At 37.2% G+C, this 19,622-nt stretch overlaps 1 protein-coding gene and 1 pseudogene across 7 annotated transcripts in view; one reads left to right on the top strand and one right to left on the bottom strand.

Moving 5' to 3' along the window:
* Nucleotides 1-10,806: 10,806 nt before the first annotated feature.
* THOC2 (THO complex subunit 2) overlaps nucleotides 10,807-19,622 on the bottom strand; it is a 130,666-nt gene continuing 121,850 nt past the window's right edge. For 6 of the 7 annotated variants that reach the window (XM_077888294.1, XM_077888289.1, XM_077888287.1 and 3 more), the window contains exons 37-39: nucleotides 19,427-19,503; nucleotides 18,910-18,955; nucleotides 10,807-13,287 (exon numbers count right to left, since the gene is read on the bottom strand). In XM_077888294.1, the coding sequence (XP_077744420.1) occupies nucleotides 18,928-18,955; nucleotides 19,427-19,503 (105 nt within the window). In that variant the 3' untranslated portion in view covers nucleotides 10,807-13,287; nucleotides 18,910-18,927. Of the gene's footprint in view, nucleotides 13,288-18,909; nucleotides 18,956-19,272; nucleotides 19,504-19,622 lie in introns of those variants that run through there. The other variant, XM_077888290.1, reaches the window with a different exon arrangement.
* Nucleotides 12,659-13,538, top strand: LOC144308829 (tyrosine-protein kinase Fer pseudogene; annotated as a pseudogene).

Here is a 19,622-nt window from a genome sequence, read left to right as displayed (position 1 = left end):
CCTGTTTTTGTGGATTTTTTCTTTGGACTTCCTCTTTCTTTTACAGAATCCCCCTTGATATTTCTTGCAGAGCTGGTTTGGTGGTCACATATTCTTTCAGTGTCTGCCTATCTTGGAAGCTCTTTACCCCTCCTTCAATTCTGAACGAGAGCCTTGCTGGATAGAGTATTCTTGGCTGCATGTTCTTCTCATTTAGGACCCTGAATATATCCTGCCAGCCCTTTCTGGCCTGCCAGGTCTCTGTGGAGAGGTCTGCTGTTACCCTAATACTTCTCCCCATAAAGGTTAAGGATCTATTGTCTCTTGTCTCTTTCTGTTTTAAGGATCTTCTCTTTTTCAAGGATTGTTGGAAATTGCAAGTTTCACTATTAAATGTTGGGGTGTTGAACGGTTTTTATTGATTTTAGGGGGGCATCTCTCTATCTCCTGGATCTGAATGCCTGTCTCCCTCCCCAAGTTAGGGAAGTTCTCAGCTATGATTTATTCAAATATGCTTTCTGGTCCCTCTCAGCGCCCTCTGGAACCCCAAATGAACGTAGATTTTTCCTTCTGAGGCTGTCATTTATTTCCCTTAACCTTTCTTCATGGTCTTTTGTTTTTCTCTTTTTTCCTCAGCTTCCTTCCTTGCCATCAACTTGTCTTCTATGTCACTCACTCTTTCTTCTACCTCATTAACCCTTGTTGTTAGGACCTCCAGTTTGGATTGCATCTCATTTAATTCATTTTTAATTTCGGCCTGATTTCGTCTAAATTCTGCAGTCATGAAGTCTCTTGAATCCTTTATGCTTTTTTCCAGAGCTACCAGTAGCTTTATAATTGTGCTTCGAATTGGCTTTCTGACATCAAATTGTAAGCCAAATTCTGTAACTCTGTGGGAGAGAGTACTGTTTCTGATTCTTTTGTGGTGAGTTCTTCTTTCTAGTCATTTTGCTCAGTGCAAAGCGGCTATTAACGATTTATACTTGTTAGAAGTGCAAACTCTTCTCTCTGTAGCATTCCAGCCGTTCTCTCTTAAATCTCAGGTTGAATTCGTAGGTTTTCAGAATGATTTGAAAGTTCTAGGTAAGTTGGTGGGGACAGATGACTTGAGGACCCTACTCCTCCACCATCTTGCCTCGCCCACACACCCGCAGCCACTTCCAAAGTGGCTGCACCATTTTATATTCCCACCAACAGTTCTCATTTCTCAACATCCTGGTCAACATTTGTTATTATCTGTCTTTCTTATTATAGCCATTCTACTGAGGGTGAAGTGGTGTCTTGTATTTATTTGCATTTGCCTGATAGCTAATGTTGTTGAGCATCTTTTTGGGTTCTTATTGTCCATTTCTGTATCTTCTTTGGAAAAATTTCAGATCATTTGCCCTTTTTTTAATTGGAATTTTGTTAAGGATTGGGTTGAATCTATAGATCAATCAGGGAAGTATTGCCATCTTAATGAATACAGGATTTTTATTTATTTCATGTTTAATTTCGTTCAATAATATTTATACTCCTAAAAATATAAGGCTTACATTTCTTCTGTTAAATTTATTCCTACATATTTTAATCTTTTTTGAAGCTATTATAAATGGTATTGTTTTCTTAATTTCATTTTCAGGTTGCTTAGTGCTATTGTATAAAAATATAATTGATTTTTATATATTCTATATCCTCCAACTTTGTGGAACTATTTTATTAGTTCTAATAGTTATTAGTGGATTCCTTAGGATTTTCTATATACTACATCATGTCAACCGTAAATAAAGTATTAGTTCTTCCTTCACAATTAAGATACCTTTATTTTTACTATTTTGTCTACTTGTTCTGGCTAGAACTCTAATACAGTATTGAATAGAAGCAGAGAGAGTGGACATTCTTGTCTTGTTCCTGCCCTTAGGGGGAAATCTCAGGGGCTTGTAATCTTTATTTTTGCTCATATTACATATAAGCTGGGGCCTTATGGCAGATCATTTGCAACTGTGCTGAGATGTAAATATCTCCTCATTCTAGGACCCAGCCTCGGGCTTTACCTGGGCTATACTATTGTCTTTACAAAGGGCCAAGACAGGAGCTTAAGCCAAACCATATAATCACCTTAAACCTGTACTTGGATGTGGCATATGTCCTATCCCCTCACACTCTATTGCAAAAGCATGTCAGTTGTGCCCAAAGTCAAATATGTACTCCTCCCATAGGAGACATGGCAAGTTATCTGGCAATGGGCAGGGATACATAATCCTCTTACAAGAAAGGTGGGGAGTAAAAATAACTATGAACAATATCATTGAGCCTATTGAGTCTATATCTAATTTCTGTTACCTCTAAGAATTATAGAAAATGACTAAGCAGTAAATCCAACTAATTATCTTGACACAAAATCACAATGAGATCAGCTTTGTTGTGTCTACCCAAGAACACTCTTAAGAAACTGTCCAAGGTCACGTAAGACTCCATAAGAAGGGACGCCTGGGTGGCTCAGTGGTTAAGCGTCTGCCTTTGGCTCAGGGTGTGATCCTGGGGTCCCGGGATTGAGTCCTGTATCGGGCTCCCTGCATGGAGCCTGCTTCTCCTCCCTCTGCCTATGTCTCTGCCTCTCTCTCTGTGTCTCTCATGAATAAATAAATAATTTTTTAAAAAGACTCTATAAGAAAATTTATCTAAAACTTGAAAATAAGGAAAAATACTTGCAGAATTTATTAAATATCATGGCAGACATTTTCTAATAAGCCTGCCAGTTACCTGACTCTCTCTAAGTTTGTAATTTGGACTAACTATCCACAACTAATTAGGTTCCAGAGAATTTTAGTCTTATAAAGTTAGAGTTAATGTGCAGAAAACCACCAAGATGTGACTTACTTTTTGGAGGGTGGTTGGTTCAGTAAATAACTCTGAAAGTTTCACTTTATTGCACTATAAAACATTAGGTTTGAATCTAACTTTGTCATCTTATTTTGGCATTCTCTTCCCAATTTATTAGATGAATCCCAGTTCTTCAAATGCTCCCTGAAGAAGCAATCTTGTGTATATGCTGCTGATTCTTTCATTAATTGGTTGACTAAAACTTTGGCATGTGCTAACAAATTACTTTGAGGCTTGCACTTTTATAGACATCGCCTACCCCAAGCAATTTTCCCTGAACCCCTCTTTCTCCAACCTCTCATCCTATGCTCCCATATTCCACATCCTATGTGATCAATCAACATTTATAAAATGAATGATTACTCTGTAATTGTTATAAGGTGATAACAAATAACCAAAATGAAGAAAATTTGGTTTCTAGTATTCAGGGGAAATATCATAATAGCCATGGAAAAAAATTAGAGAAAATATAGGCAGTTCTCACTTTTAGGACACAAGAGTACACATTTTCGTAAAGCTTGTTTCATGAAATAATTCACTAGAGTTCCCTAAAACAAAAGAATCTCCTTCTGTGTTTACATACCTCATATTAACTATCTGGGTTAGTTTCATAATCTGTTGATAAGTGAAGATCAGAAGTGAAAATGTGAATTGCTGAGAAAAATTATTTCTATGTGCACTCTAAAGTGCTTTCCAGGAACATATTTATTGTGTAAAGTGAACCGGGGGTACCTAGGATAGTGAAGAAGGTTAGCTTACAGGCTACTAGCTCTCTGACTTCTAAAGGTCTCTGGGGGGTGGGGTCTCAGAAAGGTCTCAGAAAATGTATGATGTTTCTATGCTTCATTTTAGCACCTATAAAAATGTTTGCCACTTTGGGGCACCTGGCTGGCTCAGCTGGAAGAGCATCTGACTCTTGATCTCAGGGTTGTGGGGTTGTATGCCCCACCTTGGGTGTAGAGATTACTAAAAAATAAACTTTTAAAAAATGCTTGCCATCTTACTTCACTCTCTCCATCCAAGCCCTTGCTCCCTCCTCCCTAAAACAGTGTACTACCATCCTTCTTCAAAAGAAAACATACTGTCAATAATGCTACAACATTTACCTAAGCTACATGAATCAGAATTTTAATAAAAATTTGTTTGCCACTTTAATTTTAGCATGTCTCTCAGTTAAGCCATTGAATATGTTCAAATGCTGTAGGTAAGTAGAACTTTTGTTAGCTGAACTATGGTTTAAAAATACCCTAAGGAAGTTTTCTGACTAAACGTAAAAGCAAATCAATTATTTCATACCTCAGCAAATGTAATCTTTCGTCAAAACAAAAAACACAGAATTTCTTACTTTGAGAAAGAGTTTAAATTCTATTTGGGCCAGTAGGCACAGTCAGAATTTCCTGGACATATCCCACTGGGAACAGTGAGATGTGGCTCTTAAAATATTCCTAATGACTTCATCTTTCAACATACCAGCTCTAAAATAATTGGGAGTTGACAGCATGAAAGGTCCCTTTGGCTGATATCTTCTATTACCCATAATGTTCTTTCTTCAAAGGTTACTGTTCTCATTCTTAGGACATTAGACGTCTACATTTTATGTCTGCCAATGAAGTTGAACAATGAAAGAGACCCTGGGAAATCTGTCAAATAAATTGCCTCGATGAGTGTTATTTTGATTATAAAGAGAAAAAAAATGTATTCAAATAAATCTGAACTCCAGTATTTTTAAATTGCTCTAAACTAATATCCTTCCCAAAATAATGGCCACTACCACCAAAATAATCAGAAAGAATTTTCTTTAGCCAATCATCCTCCATCAAAAACAATTGTATCAACCTTGGGGCATTTGGGTGGCTCAGTCAGTTAAAGTGTCTGACTCTTGATTTCAGTAAGGTCATGATCTCAGGGTTGTGAGATCGAGCCCCATGTCAGGCTCATGTGCTGGGCATGGAGTCTGCTTAAGATTCTCTCTCTCCCTCTCCCTCTGCCTCTCTAAAATAATAATAAAAATAATTACATCAACCTTGAAAGGAAAAACCTTCTCTTCTCTGCTATTTGTCCAGAGTTAGAGAAAAGGAGTGGTACACATTATTAATACAGACCAATATGGAAATCTATTTACTTGGGTTTCCTGGTTAAAAAAAAATGGATGAATTAGCCTACCAATCATCTCCAATTTTTTAATGGGTTGTGTTCCAAAATTTATTTGTATGCCAACTGTTGGGATTTCATAACATATTTTCCCATAACAAAGGGTGATTAGGGTCTCAGACCAGCTTGCAAAAACCTATATATAGACTGTAAATTTACCTCAACCATAGAACTACTCGTACCAGTCTACTGATTGAACCAGCCAGGTACACCTGGGTCAAATACTTATTGAGTACTCTGTGCCATGTACAAGGTGCTGGCATTAAACAACAGTCTTACATTTGTGAAGCTTATAATCTAGATGAATGTTGAAGAATTCACAGAAACCAAACAAATCCTCCTTAAAGAAGCAAAAGATGGCAAAGCACAACTGTCCTCAATCCACCACCAATTAAAGATTTCGAAACCAGCCACCTCATCTTTTGGAGGTAAATAAAACATAAAGTATGACCAAGTCAACTATTGCAAAAGTCAATCAATTGTGACATATTCCGTTTACAGCGAAACTGGAGGAAAGCAGGAAATACAAAAACCAGAAGCTTAACTTCACAAACCAGTGCAAGATAAAACCACCAACTGTCCATTTGGGCAACTTTTCCAACATTCCTTTTACCATCTGAGCTACCCACTGTGGCACTTTTCCTAGCATCGGGCTGTGCCCCTTTCTCAGACTTTTGTCTAAGCAAAACCTCTCAATGCTTTCCTAGGAAATATGGGAGCATGACAGTGTCATCAAAAATCATTAGTGCTGGGCAGCCCCGGTGGCGCAGTGGTTTAGCGCCGCCTGTAGCCCAGGGTGTGATCCTGGAGACCCGGGATCGAGTCCCACGTCGGGCTCCCTGCATGGAGCCTGCTTCTCTCTCTGCCTGTGTCTCTGCCTCTCTTTTGCTCTCTCTGAATAAATAAATAAATAAATCTTTTTAAAAAATCATTAGTGCTTCAGTGCTTGTGAGAAAATTGACCCCTCCCATAATGCCTTATTTAATGGATATGCAAATCTCCAGAAGTTCCTATAAAATCCTTAGTTGTGAGAATTTCACATACTACAGCTGGCCAGTAGGGAAGATATTTTGGAAGAGCCATTCAGTGCCCAAACTACTCCTATAGACAACTACTTAATTCATCTGTCTATGTACATAACAGCTCTAGAACTGAAAACCTTTGAAGAGTTGACATCCTAAGGAGTTCCCTATCCTGACTTAAAAAAAATTATTGAGCTCTATATAAATGTGTGTCAGGCACCAATGTACATTGTCTCATTTGAGGCACCTGAGTTGCTCAGTTGGTTGAACATCTTTTTTAAGATTTTATTTATTTATTCATGAGAGAGAGAGGCAGAGACACAGGCAGAGAGAAGCAGACTCCATGCAGGGAGCCGGACGTGGGACTTGAGCCCGGGACTCCAGGATCACGCCCTGGGCTGAAGGCGGTGCTAAACCACAGAGCCACTCAGGCTGCCCCTCACCATCATCTTAAAATGTAACAGGACCCCAGATGTATGTGGTATAGAATACCTTACTTGTTTTACACTTCATTTCCTGCTTGTAAGTATGATCTTTTGTCTCTATTACTGATGTCCTGGAACAATTATCCTGGAAAGCACAAAAAAGTATCTGCATAATAGTAACTAGCAGTGGTTTATCTAATTACAATTCATAAATGTTCTTTAATAATGATGATACACGTAACCCTAGGAGATAAGTATCACAACAAACTGCATGAAATTAGGATCTTGAAGGCCTTGAAAACAGTACATTATCATTCCAGTTAAAATGTTGTGGGAACATGGTGATGGTAGTTCTTTATCCGTTTGATATTCAAATCCAAGGCCATCTTGACTGGCATAATGCAAAAAAAACCAAAGGTCAGACTAAGCTAGAGGTTAATTACCAGGTCATTTTCTAGCTCCTATCCCTTAAATGAAGGCTACTTCTGATTTGCAATGATGCATTTATGTGCCCTGTGTTCAAAATCTCCTTTTCTTCTTCCACTAAACACCCCCATTTAATAATACATCAAAGGAATTAAATTTTGTTATTAGCCTGACTGATGTGGATGGAACTGACCATTAGAGCTTAAAACAGTATCTAAGAATCAGAAATAAAAAGCAATTATTCTTACAATATAGACCTCAGGTTTTCACACCTCCTTTAGTCACACTTTGAATACCTGTTCTATTGCTATTCTTAGCATTTATAAATACAACAAAATCTGTATGCAACTAGCATGAATTAGCATCTCTTAAGCAGTTTCTCTTTCTGTTCTCAACTCTAGGCCCAATAAAATCTCTTTGGCCCTGACAATGTCTCTAGAAATGTCACTTCAATTAAAAAATTTAGGGACACCTGGGTGGCTCAGTGGCTGAGAGGCTGCTTTCTGCTCAGGGTGTGATCTCAGATCCAGGATCCAGGATCCAGGATTGAGTCCCACATTAGGCTCCTTGTGAGGAGCCTGCTTCTCCCTCTGCCTGTGTCTCTGCCTCTCTTTGTGCATCTGCCTTCGGCTCAAAGCATGATCCTGGTCCTGGGATCGAGTCCCACATCGGGCTTCCTGTAGGGAGCCTGCTTCTCCCTCTGCCCGTGTGTCTGCCTCTGTCTCTCTCTCTTTTTAAAAAAAATTAAACGTCTAAACCATGCTTCTGGTAAGTTTTAAGATAGAATATTAAGTGGCACCATTCTAACTAAAAGGCAGCCTTAGACATGAGTACCCATAAAAACGAACAAAAAAATCAAAGGCGAAGCACAGCTTTTAAACTAATGAGATCTTATTTATCTTACTTTTATCATGGAAACCAAACAATGGTCACTGACTTTCCTGATCTTTACAAACATGCTTATGAAAACCTGTTGTTAATATTCAAAAATATTTTCCTGGACTAAATCAAATCATCAGAGACCTTGGCAACAGGACCATGTATTTTGGTGTTATTTTAGAAATATATTCACCAGAATGACGTGAGGTGTTGGCCATGAGCTAATATTCCGGGCCATTATAAGAAACACTTGTTTTGTTTACTGAAAAGATAGGACTGGTTCTTTATGAGAATGCGAAGAAGTTTCTTTCGGGCTTCATTGCCAGAAAATGTTCTTCTCCATGACTGCCTTTTTATTTAATGGACACTGTAATTCCTGTAACTGACACATCTTCTCTGTGTGGCCTGCCAGGTTTCTCAGAACTGATTCATGGCTCAGTTGTACATGACATTTTGGGGTGTTAATTTCATTTTATTAATTTCACCCAGAAATCAAATTTTCTCCTTTATTTCTTAAATGCTGTACTCTTTTTTTCATAAATCCTTTTTGGAATATGGTGGGGTAGAAATAAACAACTACACAATTGCTGGGAAAAAAATAAGGCTGCTAGGATTCTCCGCCCGTATTTGGCTAAGGTGCTTCCAGGAAATAGAAAATGGTCCTATACCACAGCTCAGTGACTTTCCAACAATAAACTGCAAATCACTTGTACACTGACAAGGCAAGGAAAGATATTCTAACTTTTGCCCCTACCATTTAAGACAACGTAGATGGATGGACAATTGTCTTCCAACTTGTCACCAGCTCAAGACAGACAGGTTCAGGGTTACTTGTATGTGTTTATATACAGTTCTTTGGATCAAGACCCACAAAAACAAAACTGCCACCTTAAAATCTTTTGAGAACTGAAAGCTAGAAAAATGCACATACCACAAAAATTTCGGGGGGGGGGGGCGGGGGCGTAGATACTCTCCGAATCCATTTATGAGCCTAAAGGTAAGAACTCTTCTAAAAGATGGCAAGCTTAAGACACCAGTCACAACAGCTCAAAGCCTAGTTCCTAAAAGAGAAATCCTGAATATTACATGATTTTCATGTAAAAGGTTCAAAGATTGGTGTGAGGGCCGAGGGGGGGGTGGGCTGCTGGTTAGGGATAACTACTGCTCATGTTATTTAGTAATAAAATATTCATAGTGTGATAACTGCCTCACTCACATGATCCCCCTATATAGAGAGCAGTAAGCTCTGTATCACTCAGGTTTAGATTTCCTCAGAGGACCTCCCTCTACCTAACACTGTTTGCCTCCATTGACTAGAATGGAAGTTATTACATGAGGTTAGCAGGGGCTATTTTGCTTCTTACATACCTCTGGTGCATAAGCACTCATAGATTTTTTAAATGAATCTATAGGAGGCTCTATTGCAGGTTTTTGTAAATGAAATTCTACTAGAACTCAGTCACGTCTATTTATTTATATATCATCTACGGCTGCGTTCATGCTATAATGGCAGAGCCAAGGAGTGGCAACAGGGTATACACAGCCCATAAAGTCTCAAGTATTTATTATCTGGCCCTTTACAGAAACTGTTTGCTGACCCCTAATTACACTCATTTGGCTTGTATTTCTCAAGCTAGATTGGAAGCATCGTAGGTACGGGAGTTAGCTCTTAATACTCCTTTGTACCTAGAACAGAGTGGACGCTTAAAAATAGCTATCACTACACAAATACAGACTTCCTACTTCCAACAAATTATTTTTGCACAGTTAAATCCAAAGTTAGTATTTTCCATCCTCAAGGCATTTCTAGCAAAGATACAACCAAAGCTCACCTATGTTCAACAATTTGTGGGACAAGGAGACAAGATCTTGAGGCTAAACAAGTAGTAAACTCTAGTACAAACTCACAATCATGTATTCTTTAAAATGTGAATGCAACGTAACTGGAGAGCTCCTCCCTATGTTTCAGACAAATGATTTTGAAGTGAACCCTAGCTATTTTCTAAATGTCAAAATCATTTTAACAACGTACGATTTCTTTTTATGCTAGACACATTATGGGTGCTCAAGTCACTGAATCACTCAAGTCATTCTCCCTAATTATTGTACTTACCAATTTTTGCAAATTAAAATTACCTGAAAGGGGGCATCAAGATTTATATCCCTTTGCCAATTCTCAAATATGCTCACCATTTCTCAATCCTTTATTTTTTTAAGATTTTATTTATTTATTCATGAGAGAGGCAGAGACATAGGCAGAGGGAGAAGCAGGCTCCCTGCAGGGAGCCCAATGTGGGACTCAATCCCAGAATCATGACCTGAGCCACACGCAGACGCTCAACCACTGAGCCACCCAACAAGCATCCCTCTCAATCCTTCAAATAAAAAATTATAGCTTTATCATTCTCTTAAAAAATTTATTTGCATAGGTATCATTGGTTCCAAAGAATTGAAGAGTATATGGATAACTTTAGGTATGTTTTCAGCACACTGTTTACCGCAGGTGCAGAGGAGAGCAAATAAGATCTTTTCATATTATTGGATGAGATATCATTTGAAAACACTGTAGACCATGGACTAGGATAGAAATGGAAAAGAAAGGACTAGGAGCCTCATTGAATTATCTTTGATAAATTATTATGAATAAGCAACAATATACACAATGATATACAATCATTTGAGAAAACTATTGTTTATTTAGAAAAAAGGTTACACTGGTAGAATTCAGTTGATAAAAAAATTTTCTTTTAAAAATGTCACTGTGAAACTTTTCCAGATGAAAGTTCAGCAATACAAAGCTCCTGTAGCTGTAGAATTAAAACATAATTAACTTTTCATTCCCCCCCTCATGATTTGTCTAACATAATTACAAGGAAAAATGGCAAGGGACAAGTGAGTGCTGGTACCTTTTTCTTTTTTAAACAGGTTTTAATGTTGTACACATACTATATAAAATGATTTCTAAGCGTTGCATAAGACACTGCTCCCACTTTTAGTGACTAGTATTAAAAACAGGCCAAATAATGAATTAAAACTGAGTTTTAAAATGAGGTAAATTCAAAATGGTTCAATAATTGTTTATTTTCAGTTTCAAACAATAAAAAGGAAGCATTTCATATTGAAAAAAAAAAACAAAACAAAAAAACAAAACAAAAAACAACTAAACCCAGGCAATATTTAGTTAACCTAAAGTGAAATTCTGTACACATGTAACCTTATTTGCTTGTTGGGAACTGTATGCAGCACATTGTGCTAAAAATATGGAAAAGTTAACACTTTCAGCCATTTACTGAAAATAAACATGTAGAAACTAAGCAACAAGTTAAATATAGTAATGCACAACTCAACAATTTTAAGTTTTCAGCATAGAGCAATAAAGCAGATAACTGAATAACTTAAGAAGATGCAAATGGGCCCTCTTGATTCATAATTCTTGGCAATCTATTCAGGAAAATAAATTTCTGGTCACAGCTGAACAATTTCATTCCAATCTCACCTGAAAGAAACAAAGTGATTATATTGATAGATAAGGAAGGAAGAGAAAGAAGGAGGGAGAAGAAAGGGAAGGGGGGATGGATGGAAAAAAGGGACAGAGGGAGGAAAGTTTCAAAACAAAGGAGAGAGGAAAGGAATGGAGGAGGAAAGGAAGAAAGGAAGGAAGATGGAAGATTTAAGAAACAAAGAAAAATCAATGAATTCTGTCAACAAAGGCTTGAATTAAGTCCCTATTAGAGAAGAATAAAATATTTGTGTATTTCTCATTACTGCTCACTCTCAGAAACCATTAAAGATAGGTACACTATGAGGAGTTAAAAAAAAAACACTAAATATTTTGTCTGTGAGAGAAGGAGAAGGGAGGGGGAGGGGAGGAAAGATAAATGAAATAGAAACAAGTAAAATATTCCACAGGGGCAAGCAATAGCTTGTCAAAAGTAAACAGAACACATAGCAATGAAAAGGAACCGATTTTACATGATCAACAAAAAAAGAGAAAAATGACATCACATTTTTCACAAGGACATGATTTTAATAGTGACTTATATTAAGATGCAATGTCTGCTAAATTATAAAAATTGCTTTAAAAATATATTGACTTAATTATACTCATTTCCTTTATGTACTGACATTTTCAAATACTGCATATTGAAATAAATTCAAAACATGATCATTACAACATGTGGCAAATAACTTCATATCTGCCTAACATTGTTCTCATTCAAATTTTAAACTAATGCTTAAAGCATTAAACTTTATTGACGAAAATACTACATTCACATATTTCATAAAACCAGAGCTAGAAGGACCTTGGAAAGTAATCACACTTGCATGAAATGCTGACAAATAATTTACACATTATTTCTATACAGCATTCTGTTCACACCATGTATAACCTTGACATTACCAATTATAACTGTGGATACACTAATGTTGAACTTACAATTTTAATACTTAAACTCATTGTTCCTGTCCATCGCTGATGAATGGATAAACAAAATGTGGTACACATTCATACAATGGAGTATTATTCAGTTATAAAAAGAAATGAAGTTCTGATATATGCTACAACATGGATGAACCTTGAAAACATGATGATAAGTGAAAGAAGCCAGACACAAAAGGCCACACATTACATGATTCCATTTTTATGAAATGTCCAAAACAGGGAAATCAATAAAGACAGAAAGTTACATTAGTTATTTCCAGGGGCAGGAAGGGGAGAACTGGGTGTGATTGCTAACAGGTATGGGTTTTCTTTTGGGGGCAATGGAAATGTTCTGGAATTAGTGGTGATGGCTACAACATAGTGTATATACTAAAAACCACTTTAAAATGGCAAATTTTGTTATGTAAATTTTACCTAATTTTTTAAATTGCAAAAAAAAGTGTTGTAATAAAGAGTATTATGGTATCAGTATGGCCATAACTAGAGTAAGAAATAGGGGTCTCGTTCATGATGATGTCACAGTAGAATTACTGAGCAAGGGAACTTTTGCTGACATTATTTAAGGGCACATTAAAGGATAAAACTGCTATTGCCATTAAAACATGTAAAGATGATCTTTCCCAGGAGCTGAAATTAAAATTTTTACAAGAAGCCAAAATCCTCAAGCAATATAATCATCCTGATATTGTCAAACTTATAGGAGTTCGCACACAAATACAGCCTATCTATATCATTAAGGAACTGGGTCCAGGAGGCGATTTCCTCTCCTTTCTGAGAAAGAAGGATGAACTGAAACAGTTACTGAATTTTTCATTAGATGCTGCTTCTGGATGGCGAAATCTCGAGTAAAAATTGTATACACAGGGACCTTGCTGCAAGAAACTGCCTGGAGGTGAAAATAATGTTCTGAAAATCAGTGACTTTGGAATGTCTCGTCAAGAGGATGGTGGTGTGTATTCATCTTCTGACTTAAAGCAGATTCCCATTAAATGGACAGCACCAGAAGCTCTTAATTATGGGAGATACCGTTCTGAGAGTGACGCATGGAGCTTTGGCATCCTCCTCTGGGAGACCTTCAGCTTAGGGGTCTGTCCATACCCTGGAATGACAAATCAGCAAGCACAAGAGCAAGTGGAAAGAAGATACTGGATGTCAGTCTCTCAGCAGTGTCCAGAGCGTATTATCAATACAATGCTGAAGTGTTGGGATTACAAACTTGAAAACCGCCCCGAGTTCAGTGAACTTCAGAAAGAACTGCCATCAAGAAGAAAGTCATATAGTGATGAAACAGTGCCAAACTCAGCCTTCAGGACTCTATCTTCCAGCAGAGTAATATTTTCTTATCATTAACAATGTGTTTATACCACATTACCTGGAACAATCTCCTGAGGTTATTTTTTTTAACTATTTTTAAAAAAAATTATGTGCCACTTTAACGACTGTAAGTAAGAAAGCACAGGCACTAAATGCAAGAGATAACACAGATCGATCTTTATCACACCTAGGACTGCTGATGTTTCTCACAGGGTTTCTACTTCAGGCTCGGTCCAGAGCTGGCTGTCCTCCATCCTAGACATCTCTACCGGTACTATCAACTGCACTGGTAATACTGTGTTTTCAGAAAGACAAGATTAAGATTACATCTGTAAACATCACTTCCTACTGAATATTAGCTGGACAGGACATCCTGAGGTTTTTTTTTCTTCCTTCTCCCCAAAACCCCCTGAAGTAGGCCATGCTATATTAGTAAGGTTGCAATTTCCCTAGGTTCACCATACTCTCCCCTCCTGGGTATTAGACAACTATGCATGAAATGCCCTCAAAGAGCATGCTCTCACAGCTGAGGCAGCTGGTTTAAATGTTACTTTATAGCGAGTTTTGACAGCAAGAGGCAAGTCTGAAAAGTAGGGTGGTCTGGAGAAAAGAACAACTAGACTGGTGATCAAAGTAGAGAAGAAAGGCAAATATAAATTCAGCCTTTTCATCCAAGGTAATGCCTTTATAAACACACGCGCACTCTTTCTCTCTCTAATCTTATGATTAAATTCACCAAAAAGGTCTTAAGAAATGTTTCAACAGTACACAGATTCCTCATAAAGGAGCCTTCTTGATGGCAACAGAATTTTTTTAGAGAAACTATAAAACATAGGCCCACAGAATTAATAGATTGTTTTGGGTTAAGTGTCTTCACCTCAAAAGAGGCATCTGAGAATTTGGTTCCCTTCATTTTCACCAGTTTCTGAAACTGTCAGGATTTTGTGATCCTATTTCTCTCTCACACACAGAGTAGAAAGGCATATATGGATGAAGCTGACAGTTAAAAAGTCAAATGAACATTTATGAGGAAGAAAGAAGATATAGGAGAAAGACAGAGATAGCCATCTTAATTCTACTTTACTGCTTCATTTACTCTTATACTGCTACCTAGGAATTATCAGAGCAAACATACTTCCTGAGATGTTCCACACAGATAAATGTAACACAGAATTAAAACTGAGATTCTGAACTGAATCTTAGCACACCCAGGGGTGCCTCTCAGAATAAAGGCATGTATAGGGATAGTCATACTCAGGGTAAATGTGGCATGGAAGTCCTTTTCTAAGTGCTCATGCTTGTGCCCCAATAAAAATAGCACAATGCCTAGTGAATATTTGGTCTATCTTACATGGGAAAAAGGAAATAGAAAACTCTTCCTATTGTGTCCAATTTTTTGGTACCTATGAATATCAGTGCAAAGAACACATACTAGAGAGTATAAATGATGGTAATGAAGAGAAAAATAGTTTGTATCTATCATTTCAATCTCCTAACAAAACTTTCAAACACATTTAACAATTCCTACATACAGACCCAAAGGAAGGCATAATAAACCTGCCATCAAAAAATATGTTGTAGGGCAGCCCGGGTAGCTCAGCGGTTTAGCACCACCTTCAGCCCAGGGCATGATCCTAGAGACCAGGGATTGAGTCCCACGTCAGGCTCCCTGCATGGAGCCTGCTTCTCCCTTGGTCTGTGTCTCTGTCTCTGCCTATCTGTCACTCATGAATAAATAAAGTAAAAAAAAATATGTTGTAGCACACAAAGCAATTTCTTCTTAAACAGGATACTACCAAATGCTATAAAGTGAACCTTCTTTTGAGGGCAAAAAAAAAAGTCAATGCTCTTTTCCTCATCAATAACAAACAGATATACATAATACTTCTGCACAGAGCCCCTCCCTGTAGAGTTAACAGAGTATCTGAAACACAGCAGGCAATAAAGAAAACTACCTGGTTGATTAGAAGGAAAGGATGAAGCCACTACCTTCAACAAGATCACAATCTAAGGAGAGGGATATGCTATATACTCATATTACATAGGAATCTAGGACTAGGACTCTGTAGGGAAGCTGACGTGCTCGCATGTAAGCAATGGGGAACTGAGAAAGAAACTTAACTGAACATTCCCCACTCCAACACATATTACCAGGACCTAGTACTGTGCTTCACCATGGTGACAAGATTCCTAAAATAAGCTATCTTTGAGCCCTTAGGAGGTCAGTTGCAATTACGGAATGAAGAAAAGAGGTTCAGAAAAGGAATTACAAAATCAATTTTTTACAAAGGCTAGTATATAATGGAAACAAATGAAGTGGGTGGGGACTGATTGAGGTAAACTATTAAAAAAAAAGACCCATTCTCAACATAAGGGGGGGGGGGACAGCACCCTAGGCCAGCCTAGCTGATTGTTGCCATGCAAAAATCAGGACACAATGTTGCCAGATGGTCCAATTCTTTAGGAGAAACTGAAATTTGGATTTTGTCATATCACTTAAATATTGTGTGAGGCCAGGTATACATAATAAGCCACATTCTGTGGAGGATTGGAATAGGAATGTAGTATACTACAACTACAGATGGATTGGATAGAGCTAAACTATTAATGTCCTTTGAAGACAAGAATCAAAGTCCGAGACTGAGTTTCTCAAAGTCTGGGAGCAAGTCTCAGCACAACATCTGGTTCTCAAAAGTTAGCTAAACTTGACACTCATGAACTGAGGACCACACATATCAAACTAAAATTGAGAAGCTAAAATAACCTGGTTCTAAGAGAAAAATTTTAATACACAAGAGTTTTTTTTAGATATTAAACTAGGGGGAAAAGTTAAAGGCAAAGCAGCCAGTAGTGTTCAAGGGACTAAATCAAGGAGAGATAAGATGAATTGGGACAAAAACACTAGCAATAACAAGTAATAGAAGATACATAGAACAAGAAGAAAGGATTTTACAACTAAAAATCACAAGATAGGAAAAGACAACAGAAGACTTTGGAAGGAATTTAATCTGGGTCATATTTATATATTGTATTTTCTTACCTCTAATGTGATCATTTTAATTTTCCTGAAATTAGGGCAACATTTGCAAATCAGTGTCATTTCTCTATCCACTCTGCTCAAAAAATAGTTCTAGAAACCAACAATGATTCTTACAATCAATAACTTGTTTGAATCATCGAAATGTGACATTATGTAGCAGCTCTCTTTTCTGCAGAATGTAAAATTAATTTTAAAAAAAAAAAAAAAAAGGAGGGCATCCGGGTGGCTCAGTGGTTTAGTGCCACCTTCAGCCCAGAATGTGATCCTGGGGATCCAGGATCGAGTCCCAGGTCGGGCTCCCTCCATGGAGCCTGCTTCTCCCTCTGCTTTTCTGTCTTTCTCTGTCTCTCGTGAATAAATAAATAAAATCTTTAAAATAAAAAAAAAAGGAGCAGGGAGCAGCAGATTTGAAGTAACCTAAAGGCAAATGGTGCCAATCAGAAATGATGAGACTTATAATAAAGGAAAAGGAAGAACAACAGAAAGACTTGACCAATCCTAGAATGTATCCAAATAAGAGGCAGCCAGAATAGCATGAAGGAAAAATCAACCAGAGCCTCACAAAATTAAGAGTCTACCCAAGGGGAAAGTACAGGACATGGCTGTCAAGAAGAAATTGAATAGAATGAACATCATGACAGATGTATCTTAAAAGGATATCTGAATTGGTAAGGTTTGCTACAAGACCACCAACCTAACATCTTTTCATGCCAAACCAGTCTTTTCATGCCTTTGGTTCTGAACATTTATAGAAAGAGGTAGAGTACAAATCCAAATCCATGGCCCATATGAATAAGAACTCAAATCTATAGTAAAACCTTCACATACCAAAGAATAATATTTATGTACTGAGTAAAGAGAGATTATACAAAAATCACAGTGAATGAAAGTGGTCAGTCACAATGACTGGCCCATTTGTAATGAATATATAAGTGGTAGTTTTTTTTGTTTTCTTTAATAAGGAGACCATGCAAAAGTAAGAAGTAAAAAAGCAAAATACCAAAATAAAAGAGTAAAGTTAAAAATAAAAAAATGATTAAAGAGTTTATAGTTCACTAGGGAAGACAGACAGTTGTTGGGGCAAGAAATGAATAGAACTGAGGAATGGGCAATCTTTCTAAAGGTTTTAAAGATAATCTACTGAATTCTAAATGCTCTCACCTAACTCTCATTTACCCTATTCTATCACTTAGATAACAAGCAGAGAATTAAAAAGCTGAAAAGGCACACACTACTTGTCAGGATATTGGCCATCTGGCAAACTCAAGTCCCTGCCCTGCAGCCAAAATATATTCGACAAATTACATACCCTAAAATTCATACCCTTATAATAGATGGGGCTCTCAAACATTTCTGACTCTTAATTTAAACAACTGTGAACAGCCTTGGTTATCTCTCTGGTTTCATAAAAGCACCAGCAAATAATATTGGGGGAGGGTATAGATAGCAAGTATACTTGATATCATTAAGAAATGACAGCTAATATGGAAGAAAATGGGCTACAAAAGATTTGACAACTTCAAATACGGCCATCTCAAACCATTAAATGTAGAGGGCAAATCATCCTACATATTTCACTAATTCTAAGGCATCACAAATAAGAGCTATTCAGATGATGACCTGAGTGCTCAAAAAAAAAAAAAAAAAAAACTATTTTAAGTTCTGAATACTCTCTTCACTAAGAGTGAACTACTGTCCACATACAATTTATTTAAGATGGTTAAACACTTTTTAAGTCTCATACAAGGCATTATTACCTTGAAAATGAAATTGCATATTTTAAATTCCAGAACTAAAAGCAGACCACATTTTCTGGCCTTGCAAAACATGTGCTGTGGCAGCAAATGAGGCATAAAAACTTAGAACAAAAATTTCTGTGTAACACGTCTGCATGAAAAGGCAAAAAGAACAGACAACACTAAAGGACACAAAAACCTATTCTGTGAATTCTGGCTCTGTCAGCTAATATCTCTGCTAGCCTCTTCAAGTTAACCCCTCAGAATCTCAGTTTCTTCACCTATAAAAGTGCAGATACCAGCACCACCTACAAGGCTACAGGTATTTTTAAAAAGGTGATTAATTATCCAGAGAAGATGGGAATGAGTGGTGAAAAGAAAGCCAGATGTTTTTAAATACATCTTGGTGCTTAAAAAAAACAAAACCGTGTGGCTAATCAGCAAGCTTAAGATGAAAGCAGCTTAAAAATAACCATGAATCTTGTTTTGCATCTGTACCCAAAGACTTGGTCATTAGAGTTAGGTGCAAAATTCAAGTTGTATCTTGCAAAATGTATCTAGTTTCTTCAACATTATCATACCTCATTTCATATTTCTATATTTAAATGAAAGGAGGTGAGAAAACACTCACCTTGATTGAAAGTCTTCATTATCTGTGCTTGTCCGAGGACTTATGAGTAGATGACAAATTAAGGGAAAACAACTTTGGAAAAAAAAAAAAGGAATGGTGTCTCAACTTTTAGTGCAGTCCTTCAGCTTGCAGGCCTAATTGGCTCTGACGAGCCTGGTAACCTCAACTTCTACCAGCTCTGCTCATCTGCTGCATCATCTTGCCCTTCTATTCCCCATATCCCCAGCCCAAAGGACTCTGTTCCCTTTCTTCCTCTCAGTGGTAATACAGCCAGCGAGAATCTAAATCCTTTGATGGCATAAAACAACCTCAGGCACCACAGAAGTTAAAAAAAAAAATATATATATATATATATATATATATCCATCAAGTCTCCCACTTCTGCATTTCATACAATTAAGAGTTAACTGAAGAGACTATTTCAGACCACGTACTATAAGGGTACAATTCTAAACATGACCAGTATCAAAGCTTTCCATTACACTGATTAAAAACTCCAATAAGATGAAAAGGATATTGTTTCTTCTCTTCCTTTCCTCCTGAACTGTCCCGTTTCTCTTTTTTTTCTATCTTTTCTTTATCATGCCTGGACTCCTATAAGGAATGGTGGAATTAGTTTGGGAAGGGAAAACCAAATATAAAAATCAGCTCAAAATCTCTTTTTATCACATCAGTCATACATTTTTCTTCAACAACATATTTAATGATGCCAA

The sequence above is a fragment of the Canis aureus genome, chromosome X, assembly GCF_053574225.1.
Source record: "Canis aureus isolate CA01 chromosome X, VMU_Caureus_v.1.0, whole genome shotgun sequence".
NCBI lineage: Eukaryota > Metazoa > Chordata > Mammalia > Carnivora > Canidae > Canis > Canis aureus.
This window is presented reverse-complemented; position numbering and strand designations above follow the sequence as displayed.